Source organism: Herpailurus yagouaroundi, unplaced genomic scaffold (genome assembly GCF_014898765.1).
Source record: "Herpailurus yagouaroundi ecotype Mexico unplaced genomic scaffold, PumYag 248, whole genome shotgun sequence".
Lineage (NCBI taxonomy): Eukaryota > Metazoa > Chordata > Mammalia > Carnivora > Felidae > Herpailurus > Herpailurus yagouaroundi.
In genome coordinates, this window is record NW_024412465.1 from 2,071,031 (window position 1) to 2,092,318 (window position 21,288).

The 21,288-nt window shown below is 45.9% G+C and overlaps 1 protein-coding gene across 3 annotated transcripts in view; it reads right to left on the reverse strand.

Annotated features, from left to right (window-relative positions):
• STS (steroid sulfatase) overlaps window positions 1-21,288 on the reverse strand; it is a 160,356-nt gene that overhangs the window by 66,474 nt on the left and 72,594 nt on the right. For all 3 annotated transcript variants that reach the window (XM_040460157.1, XM_040460156.1, XM_040460158.1), the window contains exons 3-6: window positions 18,330-18,470; window positions 15,303-15,424; window positions 15,093-15,215; window positions 13,230-13,653 (exon numbers count right to left, since the gene is read on the reverse strand). In XM_040460157.1, coding sequence (XP_040316091.1) covers window positions 13,230-13,653; window positions 15,093-15,215; window positions 15,303-15,424; window positions 18,330-18,466 — 806 coding nt within the window. In that variant the 5' untranslated portion in view covers window positions 18,467-18,470. The remainder of the gene's footprint in view (window positions 1-13,229; window positions 13,654-15,092; window positions 15,216-15,302; window positions 15,425-18,329; window positions 18,471-21,288) is intronic.

A 21,288-nucleotide genomic window follows, 5' to 3' on the forward strand; every position in this document is an offset into this window, starting at 1 on the left:
ATACACATACAAACTTATACATATATTAGTATAGGTGTATATATACACACATACACATATACAGAAACCTATATATCTATGTATGTATATATGTATATATGTATATACGTTAGTATAGCTGTATGTGTGTATATATGTATATTATATATACACATATACACAACTACACATATATTATTCATATAGATGTGTACACAAACTTATACATATATTATTAGTACAGGTGTATGTATATATGAATATATACATATGTGTATGCATATGTGTATATATTCATATACACATACACATATACACCTATACATATATTAGTATAGCTGCATATGTGTATATATATATATGTATATATATATATATATACACACACACACACACAAACCTATATATCTACACATACATTTATATATATACCTACACAAGTCTATATATCTATTATTAGTATAGCCGTGTGTGTATATATATGTACACATACACACCTATACATATACTATTAGCATAGATATATGTAGTCATATACACCTATATGTATATTAGTATAGGTGTATATACACACACACAAACCCATATGTATATTATTAGTATAGGTGCATGTATACATCCACACAAATATATATTAGTATGATGTGTGTGTATATATATATATATACACATACATGTGTATATTAGTGTATATACATATACACACACACAGATATAAACTCATATATTAGTATAGCTGTGTATATACATACACACACATATATACCTATATATATTATTAGTATATGTATAAATATATACACATACAAATATGCACCTGTTGGTATAGGTATATATGTCATAACATATAAATTATGTCAGAAGCCTCTGATCACCTTGAAGTGACTGTCACTTCTGTTCACCATCTTTGCCAGTCACCAAAAGCCCTCAAAAAATAATCTGTTTAATGAAATCAATGACATCAATATGCCTTTACATATTTATTTAGTATGTTAAGTCGCCACAATAACGAAAAACATCTCAAATTTAGAACAGTATCGCAACACTAATGAGTCTACCTCTGATAAGGAAACGAATGCACACTCTGCCAAATGCATTTTTATTTCCTCATGTGCATATAGCTCAGGTTCCTCCTGCCCATGCAGTGCCTCGTGGGTCACTCCTCAGATCCTGTGCTTGTCACACTTGACTTTTAAGGTTGCTCCTTGCACTGACATTCCTTTGCCTTTTGAAGCAGAAAATAAGCATAAAGCATTGCATACTGAGTGAGCTGGGTCCCTTCTATTCTCAGAAACCAGATCAAACTGAGCCAGTTATTGTTTCATGGCTAAGCCAAACAGAAACAAAAACACCAGCCAGCAGATGAGCAAAAAGCCTGTATATGGTCTGTGCCACTTGTCCCCAAAAGTGGAATTACCGTGAGGATCCGAACCCACAACATCTAGTCTCCCATAACTTCCTGTTATTTCTCAGAAAGGAAAGATCCATTAACGTTCAGATGGATGCACGGGAGGCATCCCCGAGCTGACCTGCATGTGAGCACGTCTAGCACGGCATCGCTCTGGCCACTTGTAGGGGTAGATACCCTGGAAGATGCTAAGCCATGACAGGTCATGGACCTCTGCCCTACAGGGCAGACAGTGAGGCCCCCATCCTGGTGCTTTTGGGAGAGGTTTACTCAGACTTGGACATGCTGCACCCCCCTTCCCAAGAGGCAGGTGGGGACCCTAAAAATTGGGTTAGATTCCCCCCAACCAACCTGGAATTACACCCTTTACACTTGTCCCTAAATAGGCAGGTGCATCGTGTACGGGTCCAGTTCCACCGTCCTGTGCTGTCCTGCTTATTTTGGGGCTTAACGTTAAGGAAAACAGACAGCTTAAAAACGCCATCATCCGAGCATGTATGTGGTCAGAGCTGGAGATATGGGATGTGCTTGACAGAATTTGCTGAGAATGAAGAGGTGTCACGTGCCCAACAGTTTCAGAGAAATAAATAAATAGATGGATGGACGGATCGATGGATGAAGAAGAAAGACCGCTGATGAAGAAGACAGACTGGCAGGATCCCAACATGGAGGCATTTTGAAATGTGAGCCGAAAACAAAAACAGTAAGTGATAACGTTGTCCCAACAAGCAAATCAGGGAACCCCAGACACACGGTGCTCATGATGAGGGTAGTAAGAGCCGTCGGGGGGAGAGGGTGTGCACCACTGTGGAGATGAACCTGAGCCGTGGACGGTGACTTCTGTTCCTGGGACATAGGAGGACCCTCCGCAGAAGGGGAGAAGGTCATCCGTGCGTGTATGATAAGAGTGCACAGAGTTACACGAGTCTGTCTTCTATCATGTCTCTGCAAGGTGGTTTTTCACTGAGCGGACAGGACATCACGGACACCAGCCATGGTGCTGGGTGCCAAAGCACGGGGATCAGGTATTAGATGCACCAGCAATGCTGGGAAATGTCAAGTGGACCGGGGCTTGTGACAGCCTATGGCACGAAGATTTACCGTGTGGGACTACAGGGACACTGGACGGTTCATGGGACGTGAGCTAGGCACACGCAAATCCATGGCTTCCGTGCACACACCCTGCAGTGTGACTCACAGCCTCCTCTCTGGGGTAGCAATTCTCGCTGAGCAACAGCCTTTGACAGAGAGGAGGTCAGAGTCATCGAGGACACCTGGGTCTACGACCTAGAAGCCTCCGTGACACTCCATCAAGTTGCTGGGAGGGAGACTCGTCAATAACAGCTTAGGTCCTGTTTTATTACCTTCCGTACTTCAGTACACACTTCTGAAAATGTATTGCCACAGTCTTGCACACCGTGTGAAAAGATAGAGAACTTTCTGCCGCTACATGCTTTCGCTGTGTTTGTAAAAATACAGCAGGCAGCTCTGTGCCTTCCCAGTAGCCTGCAATCATTTCAATCTGAGAATGCAAAGACTGATGTCCTATAAATACAGGGTGAAAACATAGGCAAGGAGATGGAGAAGGCATTTGGTTTTCTTTCTTCTCAAGTTGTTGTTGTTTTCTTTTTGTTTGTTTTTGTTTTTTTCTGTCTGCCATGAAGGTCTGGAACAGCATATTCCTCATCCAAGGGCTTGACCGTTCTTATTCAACCAAAGTCCCAGCATGAGCCAGTGTCGGGCATAACTGGGAAGCACACAGGAATATGTGTTGATTCCTTCTGAGAGCCCTCGGATGCTGTGATTTCAGCAGGCACGAGGCAGCAAATGGCATCACCAGTCACCCAGCCAGAGGTCAGTGCCGCCGCTGTGTACAAGACACAGATGTACACACCCAGCGATTCCTCTGTTCCCTCCACACACACCACCACATCGACCGGATGAACATTTGGCTGACATGGTACTCGGGACTGAAACTATAAAGATAGGCTTTCTCAGATCCTGCCGCCAGAAACCAATCTCAACTTGGCAGGGTCAATAACTTGCTCCTGGAGAGAGGCAGGTTCCAAAGGTTCATGCAACGTGACGCTGCGTGCAAATGCTTTCCACAAACATGTGTATGTCAGCACTCTCCCAGTGTATACTCACAGACAGGACACTAGATGATGGCAGGCACCTGTCCTGGGTATTTGCTACCCAGATGAGCTAAAAGCACCAGTGTGATTACACGGAGCCCCCAAATTTATTCATTCAACAAATAGGAATACTTTTTTAAAAGATTTTATTTTTAGGGGTGGCTGGGTGGCTCAGTTGGTGAAGCATCCGAGTTTGGCTCAGGTCATGATCTCACGGTTCATGGGTTTGAGCCCCACATCAGGTTCTGTGTCTCCCTCTCTCTCTGCCCCTCCCCTGCTCATTCTCTCTCTCAAAAATTAAACATTAAAAAAATTAAAGATTTTATTTTTAAATAATCTCTACATGCATTGTGGGGCTTGAACTCCCAACTCCGAGCTCAAGAGTCACATGCTCTACCAACTGAGCCAGCCAGGTAGCCCTAAATCATAATAATTTTAAAAATAAAAACTGACATGTATGGAAAGAAACCCAGAGAGATACCAGTAACACACAGACTTTGCTGCACCTTGGGCTGAGGAAAGCGAGAACTTAGTGTGAAGGAGCAAAGACCAGCAACAATGTCAACATTTGACATTACCCATTTTTACACTGCTTCAATTTTTTAGAGTAGCACGTGTCACTTTTGGAGCCACAGAAAAATAGAGATGGCTCTGGAAAACAAAAACAAAGACGAGAAAACTAGGAAAGCCACCTTCTTCCCTCGAAAACGCAGGGAGATGAAATGGACACCCAGGTCTGAAAGCCAGTCTCTGTAACAGACCTAAAAAAAAACCTGCCTGGTTTCAGTCTTCACCCACATCCTTCCAGCCTGCCCACACTGGCCTCATCTGCTGACCTTCACGCTGGGCTCTCTGTGTAAGAATTCCGCACACGCAGACTTGTCTGTGGCTCTCACATTACATTAGGTGGGTCACCAACGGAGGCTAGCGGACTCTGAACCCACTCATCACCAGCTGTGACTCTCCAAGCCCACTGTGACCTGAATGCATGTACCTGAGGTCACGCACACGCCCTACCCTACAACAGGTACAGGAAAGATTCTTTGCTGCTTCTGGTTGAAAATTCCCTGGTGTCCATGCATTCATTCTCCTAACCCAAAGAAAGATTTTATTTTTAGGGGTGAGGTAACTGCAAGACACTGAGGTTATGCAGAAACAAAATAAAAAGATTGTTTCCCTGCATTTTAGGTAACAGGAAATAAAAACATCTGTAATTGTTGTAATAGGAAATGAGACCCCAAGGAAGGACATGGTTTCTCCAAAGTGCCTTTGGAAAATCGATCGCATTTCTTTTCAGTTACTAGGAGAGTGCCTAAAATGGTGGCAGAGAGAGCCTCCTTGGATGGGCCCTCCAAGGGGAGAGAAAAAGAACAGGAGAGTATATTCACCCCATCACAGTCAATGTGCCTGCTAGGAATAACTGTTATGATCCTGATGGACAATGGAAGACAGATCATCTCTTGTGCAGGTTTGCCCCCAGCCTAGGGACGGGGAGAGAAGCCCATGAAGGACACAAAAAGAGGACCCCGGGAAGTGAGTAAAACGGGGTCTATTCTAAGGCACAGAGAGTACAGCAATTCATTCATTCAACAGTGGTTCTGAGTGCTAAAAAAAACAAGCTAACATTAAAACACTGAGAAGTTTCCCATAAAAAAAAACTCCCCCTCAAATAGTTCCCTCTCACAAATAGGCATTTATCCTTTCTCTTTTTTAAGATAAATGTTTATTTGTTTTTGGGACGGAGAGCAAGCAGGGAGGTGCAAAGAGAGAAGGGGACAGAGGATCTGAAGCACGCTCCATGCTGTCAGCACGGAGCCTGATGTGGGGCTTGAACTCTCGGAACCATGAAATCATGAGCTGAGCCGAAATCAAGAGTTGGATACCCAGTCAACTGAACCACCCAGGACCTCCTCTCTGGAACAAGAGACAAGTCAGCAGCACCAGCCTGCATTTCTGAGGGACAGCAGGCCACCACTCGGAAGGAGCTGAACCAAAGCCAGTTCCCTTGGGCCTCCAGACCCGGACCACCCATTGCTAATTTCCTCACCAGCCTGGACCCCTGGGAACCCGTGCTTCAATGCCTGACGTCCCAAAGGCCGCACTTGCTGATTCCAGTTTAGGTCATAATCCCAGGGCATAAAAGAGATGTGTGAGTTTGATGAAAGGAGGAAGGTCTGAGAGTGCTTTCTCCACACGCCCCCTTCAGTTAGGAATGCTGTGGATGTAGACACACTAGAGCAAAAAGCAAGGAGCTGCCTGTAACTGTATTTGGCTTGTGGCTTGCTCAGCCTGGGATGGACACTCATACTAAGAGCCCAAACCCCCTGCATTCCTAAACCCACGTCCTGTTGGCTCATGCAAGGTAGAAACCAATCAAGGGGCATCTATCCTTACTGAGCAAGACCATTCTTTAATTACTTAACCTTTCTCCTGTTGAACACATATGTGTCCCTCTGTGTTGCCCTTAATCGTGAATCTGATGTACTTTTCTCCCCGTGAATTAAAATCGATATCACCCCCATTCCTTTCTGGCTTAAACTCTTATTTAAACTAATAAAGTCATCCCACAATCTCTTTCTTCAGAAGATGCTTTGTGCCAAATCGCAGCTATTCATCATGGCCACTTATACCACAGTCTGGCTGGAAATGTCAAAGGCTAGGTCGAAGGGACCCTGTAAATGCATTTCAAGATTTTGACTGTGCCAAATATCAATGGCAGTGGAACAGGATAAAAGGTCAGGTCTTCCGATGATACATTTATCAGCCAGTTCCAGGTTTTACAGCATTATGATGACAACAATGTTTGCAGAAAGAAGTCTCTATTTCCTATAAAACTGAATACCATGGAAAATGGTAGAGGGAGCACTTCCCCGTGACCCTCCAGTAAGCACATACTCTCTGTGTGGCAAAGTTACCTCCTCTGCTTACTCATGCTTTTCCAACATTCTGATGTCATGGTCGCTTCCCTTTGCAAATCAGTATTTGTTGAAGTCACAAAAATGAGATCTTGCCACTCTGGGAAATCACAGATTAAAAACAGAACTCTAGGGGACCTCATCAAGACAAAAGGCTTCTGCATGTCGAAGGAAAACAATCAACAAAACTAAAAGGCAACTGATGGAATGGGAGAAGATGTTTGTAAATGATGTATCAGATGAAGGGTTCGTATCCTAAATCTGTAAAGAACTTATGAAACTCAACACCCGAAAAACAAATAATCCAGTGAAGAAATGGGCAAAACACATGAATAGACACTTTTCCAAAGAACACTTCCAGATGACTAACACACACATGAAAAGATGCTCAACATCCCTCATCATCAGGGAAATACAAATCAAAACCACAAGGAGATACCACCTCACACCTGTCAGAATGGCTAACATTAACAAGTCAGGCAACAATAGGTGTTGGCGAGGATGCGGAGAAACCCTTTTGCACTGTTGGTGTGAACGCAAACTGGTGCAGCTATTCTGGAAAACAGTATGGAGGTTCCTCAAAAAATTAAAAATAGAACTACCCTATGACCCAGCAATTGCACTACCAGGTATTTATCCAAGGGATACAGGTATGCTGTTTCGAAGGGGCACATGCACCCCAATATTTATAGCAGTGCTATTGACAATAGCAAAAGTGTGGAAAGAGCCCAAATGTCCATCGATGGATGAATGGATAAAGAAGATGTGGTATATATATACAATGGAGTATTACTTGGCAATCAAAAAGAATGAAATCTTGCCATTTGCAACTACGTGAATGGAACTGCAGGGTATGACGCTAAGCGAAATTAGTCAGAGAAAGACATCATGACTTCACTCATATGAGGAATTCAAGATACAAAACCGATGAACATAAGGGAAGGGAAGCAAAAATAATGTAAAAACAGGGAGGGGTACAAAACATAAGAGACTTTTAAATACAGAGAGCAAACAGAAGTTGCTAGAGGGATTGTGGGTGGGGGGATGGGCTAAATGGGCAAGGGGCACATTAAGGAGGGCACTTGTTATGATGAGCACTGGGTGTTATATGTAGGGGATGAATCACTGGATTCTACTCCTGAAATCATTATTGTACTACCTGCCAACTAACTTGGATGTAAATTTAAAAATAAATAAATAAATAAATAAACAAACAAACAAATAAATAAATAAATAATGGAACTCTAGATCTTTGCCAAAGTTTGCATTTGCTTTCTAGTAGACTCAACGCTAAAAATACAAGAGATATCCCTTCTTAAGCTCAACTGAAAATTATTAGCATTTATTTCACTTCCAATGACAGCCTCTTAGCACACACACACACACCTACACTAAATATGTTCAATACATATTGAGTACATGTTGAATACGTTCAATATGCACTGAACACGGGAGCCTGGAGAACAGAATTCTCAGGGTCAATTTCATATGAATTTTTGAATCCAATCGCTGGATACCATAAACTATAGAAATTATGTGGGTGCGTGTAAAGTCACCGTGCTTCTTAGAAATGCCCTCTTCAGCCTGAACATGTGAATATTCGCAGAGAAAAACAAAGAGAAGTTTCTTTCAATTGTAGTGTTTTCCCTAGCAACGAAGCGGTGTTTTCCATGAATTTAGGGAGACAAGAGGCCAACATATCTGGCCCCTGACACCACACAATGACCCAGGTTCCCCTCGCTCTGTCGAGGACGATACGAAACGTGGATCTCATTCTACCCAGTGGCATTAACCTTTTTAAATGTAGCCTTGACTTAAATGAACAAAACACTACTTTGTGAATAAAATTAACTCACTAAATTCACCTGTTATTATGCAGCCTCTGTTTTCTTTTCAGACTATGCAAACACTTCTCCATCACCATGGTAATGACTGTGAGGACCTCAGAGCTCCTGGAAGAATTACCAGGATGCATCTCCTTTGAGGGGTGACACCTGGACTCTTCCGTTTGTAGAAGGTCTGCTGAGACATCTGTAAGATTCCCCGGTCTCCTTCCACCTCCCCTGTACTCAAATCTAATCACCAAGTTAGCAGAGTCCCTGGCAGAGCAGAGCAGAGGCATCTAAATGGTCCACTCCGAAAGAGAGAGGAGGCTTCATGGGCACTTAGCTGTGGTTTTGGATCTAGTGTGTAGCTATTAGTCATAGGGCTTTGGTAATTCACTCCAAATGTGGGGCCTCAAATGCCCCCACAAGAAGACATCTCTTTTCTCCCATCTCATACGGCTGTTTTGCAGCGTGAAAGTCGTGATGTGTGTATCCCCAGGGCCTGGCAGGAAAGGACCACTGAGCAGAGGTCGCTGCCACTTGAACATGCCCCGTTTGCACCTCGCACCCAAGCTGGCTCTGATTTACAGAGCCCTGAAGACAGTAATGCCTAAGGGAGGAAGCTGGATGGCTGTAGGATCCTTCACTCAGCACACAGGGGAAGGCTGGCAATCTCCAAGAAATCTACAGTTCATTCCTGCCTCTACGAGCAACAAGGAGTCTTGCTAATTCAAGTGGGTTCAGGATGAGCTGCCTCTTGAATTACTATACAGCTTATAACATATGGTGTGGTGAACCAATCATCTAGCCTTCCAACAAAAACATCTCCCCAAGACAAATATTATCCCTGGGAGTAAATTAGGATGAGGCCCCACGGACCATGTTGTGGTTCAGCATTCCCAACCACCAGTCTCCTCAATGTTAGAAGTAAGCACTGGTGACCTGTCTGTAGCAAATTTGCTTCAGAAGATCTCATGCCCCCGTCATCCGCAGCTCTACACCTCAAGTCCGTATCTTTAGTATAAAATCATTCCAGCGAAAAGGCTTAGAGAATGAATATAAATTTTAGAAATAAAAGGGGCGCCTGGGTGGCTTAGTAGGTGATCTCACAGTCAGTGAGTTCGAACCCCGCATCAGGTTCTGTGCTGACAGCTCAGAGCCAAGAGCCTGCTTTGGATTCTGTGTCTCCCTCTCTCTCTGTCCCTCCCCTGCTCTAGCTTTGTCTTGCAAAAAAAAAAAAAAAAAAAAAAAAAAGAATAAAAATGTAAAAATAAATGAATAAATAAATAAATAAATAAATAAATTTTAGAAATATCAGTTTAAGCCATTTTTATCACTATTACTGACATACGAATTGAACGTGAACTGCATACCCCCCACATTGTCTTTTATGCTAACCTATCACGAGAAGGCACCAGTTTCCACTGGGAAATTCTGAACTGAAACACATTTGAATAAATTTCAGAAACATTGCCATTGCTTTTGGTCATCGTCCTGCTCCTGCCGAGTCTGAATCCATTTCTCACACAAAGGTGGTAAGACCTTCTTAAATTATTCAGGATACAACACATATAAATGAGGTCTTCACCTCCTTAAGACAATCTTTTTTTTTTTTTTTTTGTACAAATGTTGCTATGCTTCTTTGGTGACCCATTAACGCAGATCTTTCAAGATGTGTGGCCATCACCCGCAGCGAATCAGGTATCACATGTGACACAGTCTGAGGACAACTGTACCCAAGGATGGGTTTACCTACATGTTTTCAATCTTTGTGTGTTCAGGCAACGTCATGGCAAAAGCTTTTTGGGAAACAAATGCAGTATTTTCACTAATACTGACTGCACGTGCTACACCAGCGTGAGCAACAGGCATTTCCTCTGGGACCATCTATTTCGAAGAATAAACCCTTCTGTAATAACTCAATAACCCCAACTTTCAACCGCGGTGTTGCTCGAACATCTTAAGTCTCTAGTTCTGCTAGAAAATTGCAGATGCCTGCATCTCATCCACATGAACGACACAGGCTTCAATACCCTTAGGATCAAATTGCTCTTGGTTCCCTCCCAAAGCCACATGCGGAGGGACCCATTAAAATGTCTTGTAATCATATGAATATTCATACTCTCTAGAGATTCCTCCACTGCTGTCAAAATACCACATGTTGAAAAGAAGTGATTCATCTAGAAGCCGAGTCTGATCCCTGACCCCTGTGATTCTGCAGGGGCCACCGTATTATTCATGTCTCCTGTTTCTGAGAGATTGCTGGTGGATGCAGATGGATGGGCGAGTGTTCAGCTGTTAGAGCAAATTTGGCAGACAGCAGACTGCTGTGTTCTGGCATGAGTGGACAGGTCTGCAATCCCAGGGAGCGCCGTCTGAGTCCGGGATGGCTGCTCCCTTGCTTAGAAAACACAGTGAGGTTAACCCACGTGGTAAGAGCTTTTTCAACCTCGCGAACTGTGGCCCACTGTTGACTTATGACGCTAATTTAGTGTCACAGCCAGTTCTTAAAAAATAATACACGACTGGGTGGCTCAGTCGGTTAAGCGTCCAACTTCGCCTCAGGTCGTGATCTCGCGGTCCGTGAGTTCGAGCCCCGTGTCGGGCTCTGTGCCGACAGCTTGGAGCCTGGAGCCTGCTTCGGATTCTGTGTCTCTCCCTCTCTCTGCCCCTCCCCTACTCACACTCTGTCCCTCTCTCTCTCAAAAGTGAATAAACGTTAAAAAAAATTTAAGGGGCGCCTGGGTGGCGCAGTCGGTTAGGCGTCCGACTTCAGCCAGGTCACGATCTCGCGGTCCGTGAGTTCGAGCCCCGCGTCGGGCTCTGGGCTGATGGCTCAGAGCCTGGAGCCTGTTTCCGATTCTGTGTCTCCCTCTCTCTCTGCCCCTCCCCCGTTCATGCTCTGTCTCTCTCTGTCCCAAAAACAAAATTAAAACGTTGAAAAAAAAAATTAAAAAAAAAAAAATTAAAAAAAATAACACACTACAGGGGCACCTAGGTGGTCAGTTGGTTGAGTCTTTGACTTTGGCTGAGGTCATGATCCCACAGTTCCTGAGTTCGAGACCCACATGGGGACTCACTGCTGTCAGTGCAGAGCCTACTTTGTATCCTCTGTCCCCCTCTCTCTGCGCCCCTCCCCCACTCGTACTTTCTCTCTCAAAAAGAAATAAAACATTACCAAACACACACACACACACACACACACACACACACACACACACAACAGAATAAGATGCAAAGTGGAGCGCCTGGCTGGTTCAGTCGGTTAAGCATCTGACTTCAGCTCAGGTCATGATGCTACTGTTTGTGAGTTCAAGCCCCGCCTCGGGGCCTGTACTGTCAGCTCAGAGCCTGGACCTGGTTTGGATTCTGTGTCTCCTTCTCTCTCTGCCCCTCCCTCGCTCTTGCTCTCTGTCTGTCAGAAATGAATAAATGTTAAAAAACTAAAAAAAAAAAAAAAAAAAGAGTAAGATGCAAAGTATCAGAAGCAATCATGGTGCTAAAAAAAAAAAAGAATCGTTTCAAGAGACTTGTTTCAATTAACAATCTATGTATATCTTACTGGATGACAACATAACATGTATACCTTATAAAGTTCTAAAACTTTTGCATTAGATCACAAGTCAGTATCCCCTTCTAGAAAAGTCTGGGGGGGCAAAACAATAATTGCAGCTTTTGTCACTAAAGTCCCCATCGACACTCTAGTACGTTTCTGAGTGTCCTAGGAGACACGTGTTTTAGACTCTCTCAGGGAGCTTGTTAAAAGGAGATGTTCCTCAGCACGGCTCAGTAGCAACCTCAAGAGAAAAGATGGACAACCTTCAGTTTTAACAGCAGCCTCGGTTCTTGTAACAGTCTGAGCAGCCATTATTCTGCTGTGCGGGCCAACAAACCTACGTAGGCACCGATAACCCAATGGCACCTCTATACGCAAGTGATTACGACACTTAAGAGCATGACTGCCAGCTTAAAATCTTACGTCCAGACCCGCATTACATCCTTCCTCCTGCCGTTGAGCTGAAACCCGGTCTCTGCAGCCTTTGGTGCCGGAACAACTCACGCTCCCAGCATGCACGCGGCCAGTGACTGCCCAGACCCAATGTGTGATTTTCAGATGAAATTTCCACTTTTCTCAGGGCACCTGGGTGGCACCTGACTCCTGGTTTCAGCTCAGGTCATGACCTCATAGTTCATGAGTTCAAGCTCTGCATCTCGCTCTGCACTCATGGACTGGAGCCTGCTTGCGATTCTCTCTCCCTCCCTCTGTTTCTGCCCTTCCCCCTCTCTGTCCCTCTCTCTCAAAATAAATAAACTTTAAAAAGAAAAAAAGAAATATCCACTTTTCTCTAAGGTGACAAATGGAACAGAATGGTTCTGTTTTTGACAGTAGGTGTTCGTGATATAGTTCCTACTCAGGAATGCCACGAACCCTTCTCTGGTTGGTGACTGCCCTTGCGGACTGCAACCCTCAACACTACGCGTGAAAGGGGTCCTCACGGACCTAAACGAGACCGTCAGCTTCCCCCTTTCTCCTCACACAGTGGTTTTGCTCGGAAACTTGCATGGGGGATCTCCCCGTGTCCTTTGTGTCGCAAGGACATCTACACTTACAATGCTCGCTTGAAGAGTAATGACCGTGCTTACAATGCTCACTTGAAGAGTAATGACCGTGGTGATACTTAAAGCCCCTTTGGTCATGTGGGAGACCTTTCTGGCATGGTACAGAAGCACAAGATGTGAGGGATATCGGCAGAGCTGTTCCAGCGAGAGCCCACGCCACTACGCTTCCTATCACGTGTCAGTCCGTTCTCTGCATCCTTCCTCCCGAGAGCCTGGCTGGACAAATCTGCTCTGCATGGAAGGGGAAACGTGGCTGCCAAGACCACACCATTTTTCCAACCTGTAAGGAAATAACCAAACGCTATGCTTCACAGGCAGCAACATCAGGATAAAAGGTGATACCGACCGTCGAATGAACTGGGCCGCATCCGCCACCAGCCTCTGCATGAGGTTGTCGTAGGATAGAGGCTGCTGGGTGATCTCGTGGTTCCTCATCAGGAAGCAGTTCAGGGGCCGGAAGTAATGCAGGAAGCACACCAGAAGGCCCAGTATCATGGCGGCCAGGCAGAGAAGACCGAAGAAGACCAGAGGGGGCACACGGACCAGCCCCAGGTACTTGAGCACCACCATGGTGAGAAGAGTCACAGCTATGATCTGAAGAGGGATGAACACCAGCAGCCTGATACCCCTGGTGAACACACTGCCTTCTCCGGGCTTGCAGTCCCTTAGGTTGGTCACAGGGATCCCATGGAAATAATCAAAGCCGTGGCTCAACGGGTGGTGACAAAAGTCGCTTTTGTTGTGACAGTTCGTCCCAAGGTGCCACTTCCCTGAGAAGGAAGCGGGTGATAGGTTTAGACCCAATGAACACCCTAACTTGAACGTTAGCGTCTGATTCCCACCTGGTGAAAAGCGGGATCGCTCTGCACGTTTACTAGCCAAACACCTACTATTCTATAGAACCCCCTGGTTTTTCACTTCCTTCTCCACAAACAACAGGGTATTCACTACTCACTTTATCAGAAAACAAGAACTAATTTAGTGTCGAAAATAACAAAAGAAAACAAAAGAAAAATACCTAACATATTTAACAGGCAGGTGACAAAAATACACAGAAAAACACAGTGCCTTTAAAGACAGTTCCTTACAATTAAAGTTGTGGGACCAATTTGGTTTTGCCCCTTGAATATTAAAAGTGAAAATGAATTGTTTCTCAAAAAGCTGCACCTCAAGCATGAGCAAATCACACTCATAACTCAGCAATTATTTTAAACCTCTATGAACATTTCTTATAAAATGTTAATTATACCACTAAATTGGTTGAGTGTCTCACAGAAGAAAAACATGATGGTTTAATGACAAGAGGTAGGAGGAAAGACAATGGTCATTTTGCTTCTATGAAATATTTTAGGATTCATCTGATGTCCCACATAGACTTAAGCGTATTAACTAAAAAAGGAGGAATGTATCACTCCTATCAACTGAATACAATCAATGTCAAGTGAGACAAAGTCTAACATAATTTTAGCACTAATATATAAAATTAAAATACTCAATAGCATAGTGTGTGTATGTAGTTTCGTATGCTGTATGGCTATTTATAATTATTTATCAATCTATCATCTATCATCTGTTCCGTCTCTGTATCTCATCTGTCCATCCATCACCTATCCATCCACCCATCCGTTCATTAATTTATCATCCATCGTTATCCATCCATCATCCATCCATCCATCCATCCATCATTTATCCATCCATCATCTACCCATTATCCATATATCCATCATCCATCATCCATCCCTATATCCATCACTCATTCATCCCCCCATCATTCATCCATTCATCCACAATTCATCCATTCATCCACCCATCCATCATCTACTTCATCTGTTGATCTATCCATCCTTACCTCTGTCACCTATGTCATCCACCTTTCCATTTATCCATACACTCATCAGTCCATCCATCATTATCTATCTATCTATCTATCTATCTATCTATCTATCTATCTATCTAATTTATCTACCTATCCATCCATCCATCCATCCACACACACACACACACACACACACACACACACACACACACACACACTGACCGTATCCTTACATTCAAATAGCTCAGATAGGTGTATTGCATTTTAATTGAAATGGAGATCATTTGTTCCCTATCTGAAGTTGCGCAAACTGTATGCGTGATGTCATCCGTAAGAAGGCAGTCACTATGTCCTGTCCCAGGCCCTTGACTCCCACTCCACAGCTGCCCATACCTATGAGAGCTGTTGAATAGCCTTGACCCTTGAGAAGCTTGGCAAACGTAATCTCGCTGGTGGGAAGTCCTCCAGATGAGGCCGAGAAGAGATACACACCCACGAGGAACTCAGATGCCATTCCTGAAGCAGGAGAGATGAGCACTGAAACAGGAGTCTGGGGATGCCCTTAGGAGGCCAGCAGCCATGGCCACAGAGCCCACAGGTTACCTGATCGGATGGGGTAGCGGCCTGTCATGAAGGCTGCCCTACTCGGGGTGCACAGGGGTGATGCCGCCAGGTGCTGTGTGAGCTTCACGCCCCCTTCAGCCAACCGGTCAATATTGGGAGTCCTAGAACAGAAGACTCGTGTCATTCACGATGACCTTGACACATGCAGCTCCACTGTGGCTTTTCACAGTGCGTCACCTCTCCATCATCCAGGGAAACACCTAGGAGGATGCATGATGCAACACAAACCATCCCAGTGCTTCTGCTCTGGGAACAGACCGGCCAATCCCATCACAGTTGTTGTGCACATGCTAGGCCTTCTGTTCTGGAACCACGCTGAGCTCTCACCCCTCATCATCCGCTGGGAATGAGGCCACACCCTCTCTGCCAGCCCACCTTCTGTCCTGCAGGTCCTGGCACAGATGGGATTCTCCTGAGCTTCCTATGACCAAGCTTGTCCCTGGGGGGTCTTGATGTGTGTGTGGGACACAGATCCTATCACAGCAGCTTGCTCACCATAAACGGAAAGCTCGGCTCACTGGCGCTCCGCGCCGACACCATGGTGGTAACACACATCTTGCTCATCATGGCCCACAGCCCGGTGCCCACACAGAGTAGCCCTCGGTCGTGCACAGCGTCAAGGGGACAGTCGTCTCCTCGCAGTGCTACCATCAACGTGCTCCCCCGCCCATGAATTTCGTGTGTGCATTTGACAGTCAACTTCTTCCCTGTGCTTTTCTGCCTTCAGTCAGAGATTTAGAAGATTTAGAAGGACTGAATCTGTGTATCTGACTTAAACCTCCCCATCCCTAGACTGACGCTTTTTTTCTTCCTTTTGAGATTTGGTAGAAACAAAACCTTAAAGCTTGATTGTAATTTTTTTTTAATTTTTTTAATGTTTATTTTTGAGACAGAGAGAGACAGAGAATGAACGGGGGAGGGTCAGAGAGAGAGGGAGACACAGAATCGGAAGCAGGCTCCAGGCTCTGAGCTGTCAGCACAGAGCCCGACACGGGGCCTGAACCCACAGACTGTGAGATCATGACCTGAGCCGAAGTCGGACGCTTAACCGACTGAGCCACCCAGGCGCCCCTGTAATTTTTTAAAATTAAGACAGCTGAAGAGGAACGGTTGTCTGTTCTCTCAGTGAACTTCAGGAATACATATATTGTTTTAATGTTTATTTATCTTGAGGGGGGAGGGGCAGAAAGAGAGGGAGAGAGAGAGAATCCCAGGCAGGCTCTATGTGGTCAGTGCACAGGGCCTGATGTGGGGCCTGATCTTATGAACCGTGAGATCATGACCTGAGCCGAAATCAAGAGTCAGATGCTTCACCGACTGAGCCATATGTATACTGAGGAATACACAGAATATTAAAAATAATAAATAAAATTTTTTAAATGAACAGACATGAATAAGAAAAAGTAAATTACTAAAAAGAGATGTACGGCAAGTGTCAAAAAGTAAGATCTACGCCATTTTTTACAAAATGAGGCGAACGGTGGGTGGAAAACTTATGTGGTCAATTGAAATCTCATCCTTGCCCATGTGTTTAAAACTCTAACAAATATCACAGGTAATCTCACAGTTTAAAACAACAAGCCTGGGTGGCTCAGTCAGTTAAGCTTCTGACTGTTGGTTTTGGCTCAGGTCATGATCTCACGGTTTGTGAGTCTGAGCTCTGTGTTGCACTCTGGGCAGACAGCACAGACCCTGCTTGGGATTCTCTCTTCAATCTCAAAAATAAATAAACTTAAACAAAATTATTAAAAAATAAATAAGTAAAATAAAAGTTGAATGACAGAGGGGCACCTGGGTGTCTCAGTCACTTAGCTCAGTCAGTTAAGTATCCCACTCCTGATTTTGGCTCAGGTCATCAACTTATTGTTTCTTGGTTCGAGCCCCACATCGGGCTCTGTGCTGACAGTGCGCAGCCTGCTTGGGTTTCTTTGTCTCAAAAATACCTAAACATTAAAAGCAAAACAAAACGTAGAGCAAGCAGCATCCGATGCAAAGGTTCAGTGTGGAACTGAGACACGTCTGGTTAAGCATTGCACAATGGTTTCTCCTGAAAAGAAAAACATATAGCCAATTTCTGTTTGATGTGACACATCACAATGAAACACCCCTTCCTGCTGCGTTGTCATGTAGAAGAGACGATGACGAGGCAGAGTGATGGCAAGAAAGTAAATCAGTGTCCCGTGGCACTTACCAGCGCGTCCATCCCCAAGCTTCACAGAGTCACTATTGATAGATCTCATGAGAAGATTCTATAAAAGCACACGATCTCTTTCCCCACCTTGTGTGATTCGGTTTGAACTGATCATTGCTAAGTAAGAGGAAGCTCAGGACCAGTTTATGTGATTGTTTTCTCATCGTTATAAAGAGAGAATGCCGTCTTGATGCCCATATTCCATTACTCAAGGACCAACTTCCTTTTTTAAACCAAAGGGCCCTTAGAATACATCTTACATGAACCTAGTGTTATGCAGGAGGCTGAGAAATGAAATGCCTTCATCTGTCCCTGATTCTGGTCCCCACTGTCCTTCTAGCATCACCATGACCCCTGATCCTTGGAAGGTTCTGGAGTCATCCAACCTGACACATGCCTCTGGGCCACCTGTCCCGGCCAGGGTGGTAACTGTGGAGGCAAAAGAAGGAGGGATGGGGGCAGGGGGGCCACCCACTGTCACAAAGCCAGGTACCAGACAGAGAAAATAAAATAAAATGGTGAGCCAATGGGAAGAAGAGACGGAGGAAGCAGGACAGTATCATTGGGTCAGACAGTCATTAGGAGTGTCTTTCTAGTGGTCTCTCTGGGTTGATGCAACTCACTACCCATGTTCGAACACATCAAGTCCCGCCCACCTTCCCGACTCCAGTATCTGCCTGCACCCACGAGAAGTCACACATGAACGAGTGTGCCCTGAAGGGGTGGTCTGCACGCTCTGTGACTGTGTTCACATCACTGGGGACCACTGCCTACAAGCAGGGCCAGGCTTTCGCACGACAAGCACGTCATCGCACCTGAGGGTCTTGTTTCCATAGCACCCAAGATCTCCGATGCCAAGGTCGTCAGCCAGCAGGAGGACCAGGTTGGGCCTTGTGGCTGCATGGCTCTGGGCCACACTCAGGAATGACAGCAGGACCAGGCGAATCCTCATCCTCCTGCAAAGGGCAACGACAAAGACAGAAGTGAGGGACGCCAGCATGCAATGGACCACCTCCTTTTCTGGGACCTTCTCCCAACCTGAAGCCCCAGACCATTTGTGCTGCAGGAACACAGACTCCAGTGAGCAAAGCACTTTATCCTCTTTCCAGGGTGTTTGCTTCCAAAACAAACATTTCTGTCTCCAAGGATAGTAATGACCTCTCATTTCTTTTTTTTTTTTTTTTTTATTTAAGTTTATTTATTTTGTGAGAGACAGAGAGAGCGTGACGGGGAGAGGGGCAGAGAGAGAATTCCAAGCAGGCTCTGCAGGATCAGCTCAGAGCCCGACATGGGGCTCGAACCTACCAACTGCGAGATCGTGACCTCAATGGAAACCAAGAGTCGGATGCTCCACCAACTGAGGCACCCAGGCACCCTGTGACCTCTCATCTCTACTCTACTACTTTTCGCCGACACATAGGCTCTGCTTGGAAGAAGGAAAACACAACCACCCGCCATCTTTTTTTGGCATGCGAGCTCTGTAATTAGCTAAAAGTTCTCTGTGTGAGCTCTGGATAGACGGGCACTTCATTAAGACCCAACTGTCAACGTCCTGTCCTTTCTAAAATTCGCTTTTTTGTTTGTTTGTTTTTAAAGGGAAGGTTGGGTCAATGTTTCAAAACTCAAGGAGCACAAGGTTTATAGCCTGGGGCAGCTCGAGGTGCTGGGTAATAGGTCACACTTCGCCATCTCCCATCACCGTCGTCTCCCCGCCTCCTAGACCAGGGTCTCTGTGCCCGTTCAACCTCGCAGCTGGAACCAGAAGCCTGGCCCTGGGAATCAGATTCTCTCCTCTACCGGAGGACGCGGCTTCCCAGTTCATTTTGTTCTCTGCCTCCGTCGCTCCTCTGGTCCCCGTCATCTACTGCCTTTGCAGCCCCGACCCTGAGTCCCCACCAAGTGAGCGCCAGAGCACTGGCAGGTGCTGTCCCGGGCATGTTGTTCGACAGGCCTGGTGGGCGGCAGGGAGGTGTGCAGGAGATACACCCCAGTCCCTGACCACGGTCAACATTCATGTCCTTCTTAACCTCTCCGCTCTGAACGTACTCCCCGACGTTACACAGCATTTGTGACTCGGCAACACTGCACAGCAACTTGGGTGGCTATGAAACCGGACGTCCTCTTTCCTCACTGCGCTGTGGGCACTAGGAGGGCAGCGGCTGGGTGAGCGAGCATCCAAGAAAACCGCATGACACATAGCACTGACGTTTTTTCTGTTGAATTAAAAAATGCCTCACTCCAAATGCCACCGAAACACAGGTTAAGAAGGAGACTACACTGCATGGTACGTGGTTGGAAGGTTCGATGGGTGATAGAAGGATTTGAAAAGGAGCATCCGTCTGTCGCTATGAGCACCAACACACAGTGAAGCTTCTCAAGATTATGAAGACACCCATTAGTAGTGCCTAGGAAATGCCCTGGGCTCGCACATCAGGGGTCCCTAAGTGGATGCAACCCCTTGGAAATGCAAAACTAACACCAGTGACGGATAAACGAGCATGCCCCCTAACCTCCCGTCCCCACAACAAAGCAACGTGGGGCCTTCCCACCAGAGAAGGCGAGAGAACCACGACACCGTGCTTGTGTGCTTCTAACTACTGGGTGTTTTCGTGCTTCCCTTAACCTGGACAGTAAATACACACAACTTCTTATCCGGAACCGCACTTTTGTGTGTGCATGTGCGCACTGTAAGCCCTCTGCCTACGCCTTCGTGAGCTCACCTACATGAAGAACACAGGAGCACGTGCTCGTTATCATTATTATTTTAACTGTATTTCATCAGGATTAGTTATTTATTGGGTAAATAAACGATGATTGATTATTGTGAACAGGGTTTCCCAGCCCTGACGTCACTGGCACCCTTGCTGTGGGGCTCACGGGTCACTGGACGATGCTCAACTGCACCCCAGCCTCGCCGCCTCGCCCCCTCTCTGCCAGCAGCAACAGAGGCCCCAGCGGAGAGGGACCGATGGATGCCCACCTGGCACCCCTCCCAGCATCTGTCCAATCATCTGCACGCACGTCGTGTGCTCTCCTAGCTGTGCAGCTCGGTGTCTACAGAAGGATCCGGAAGCCGCCGCCCATCTGAGTGACCACGGATTTCTCCTCTGCACCTACCCGTGTATCAGCAGTGCTTACAGATAATGCTCCGCGGCCATGACTGGCCCCCACCACTGACCTGGAGGAACACCTCCTTCCTCTCCCTCCTGACGCACTTCCGCTCTCCCCTCTTATGTCTCTCTCCCTCTCAAGCACCTTCCCTTCTCTTAAAAGCCAGCTCTGTTCTCCACTACCCTCTTCCTCTAGAGACAAGCAAGCAGGGAGCCATGGCTCATACAGCAGCCACTCTCCCACCCCTAACGCTGCCTTCAGTTCTCTCTTTGGTGGCTTTTACTGCCTGCTTGTTAGGAAGTGGGGGGGGGGGGGATGAGTGAAGGACTGTGGGTCAGGGGTCTTGTCCCCGCTCAGGCCACCAGCAACGAGGTCTTGGGCATGAAACATGAGCTGCCCGTGCCTCGGTCTCATCCACTGTTCCCTGACGTCCCGTGTCTGCCACGGGGACTCAGCCGACGTGGTGGAAATAAAGGGCTGCCCTGCAAATGGGATCTCAGAGGTACATGCGTTCCTGAGTTCATCACGTTATTCACAATGGCCAAGACACAGGACCTACCCAAACATCTGTCAACACAGGGACAGAGAAGATGTGGCACGCACGCACGTGCACACACACACAGAGTCAATGGACTATTAGTCACACACACACACACACACACA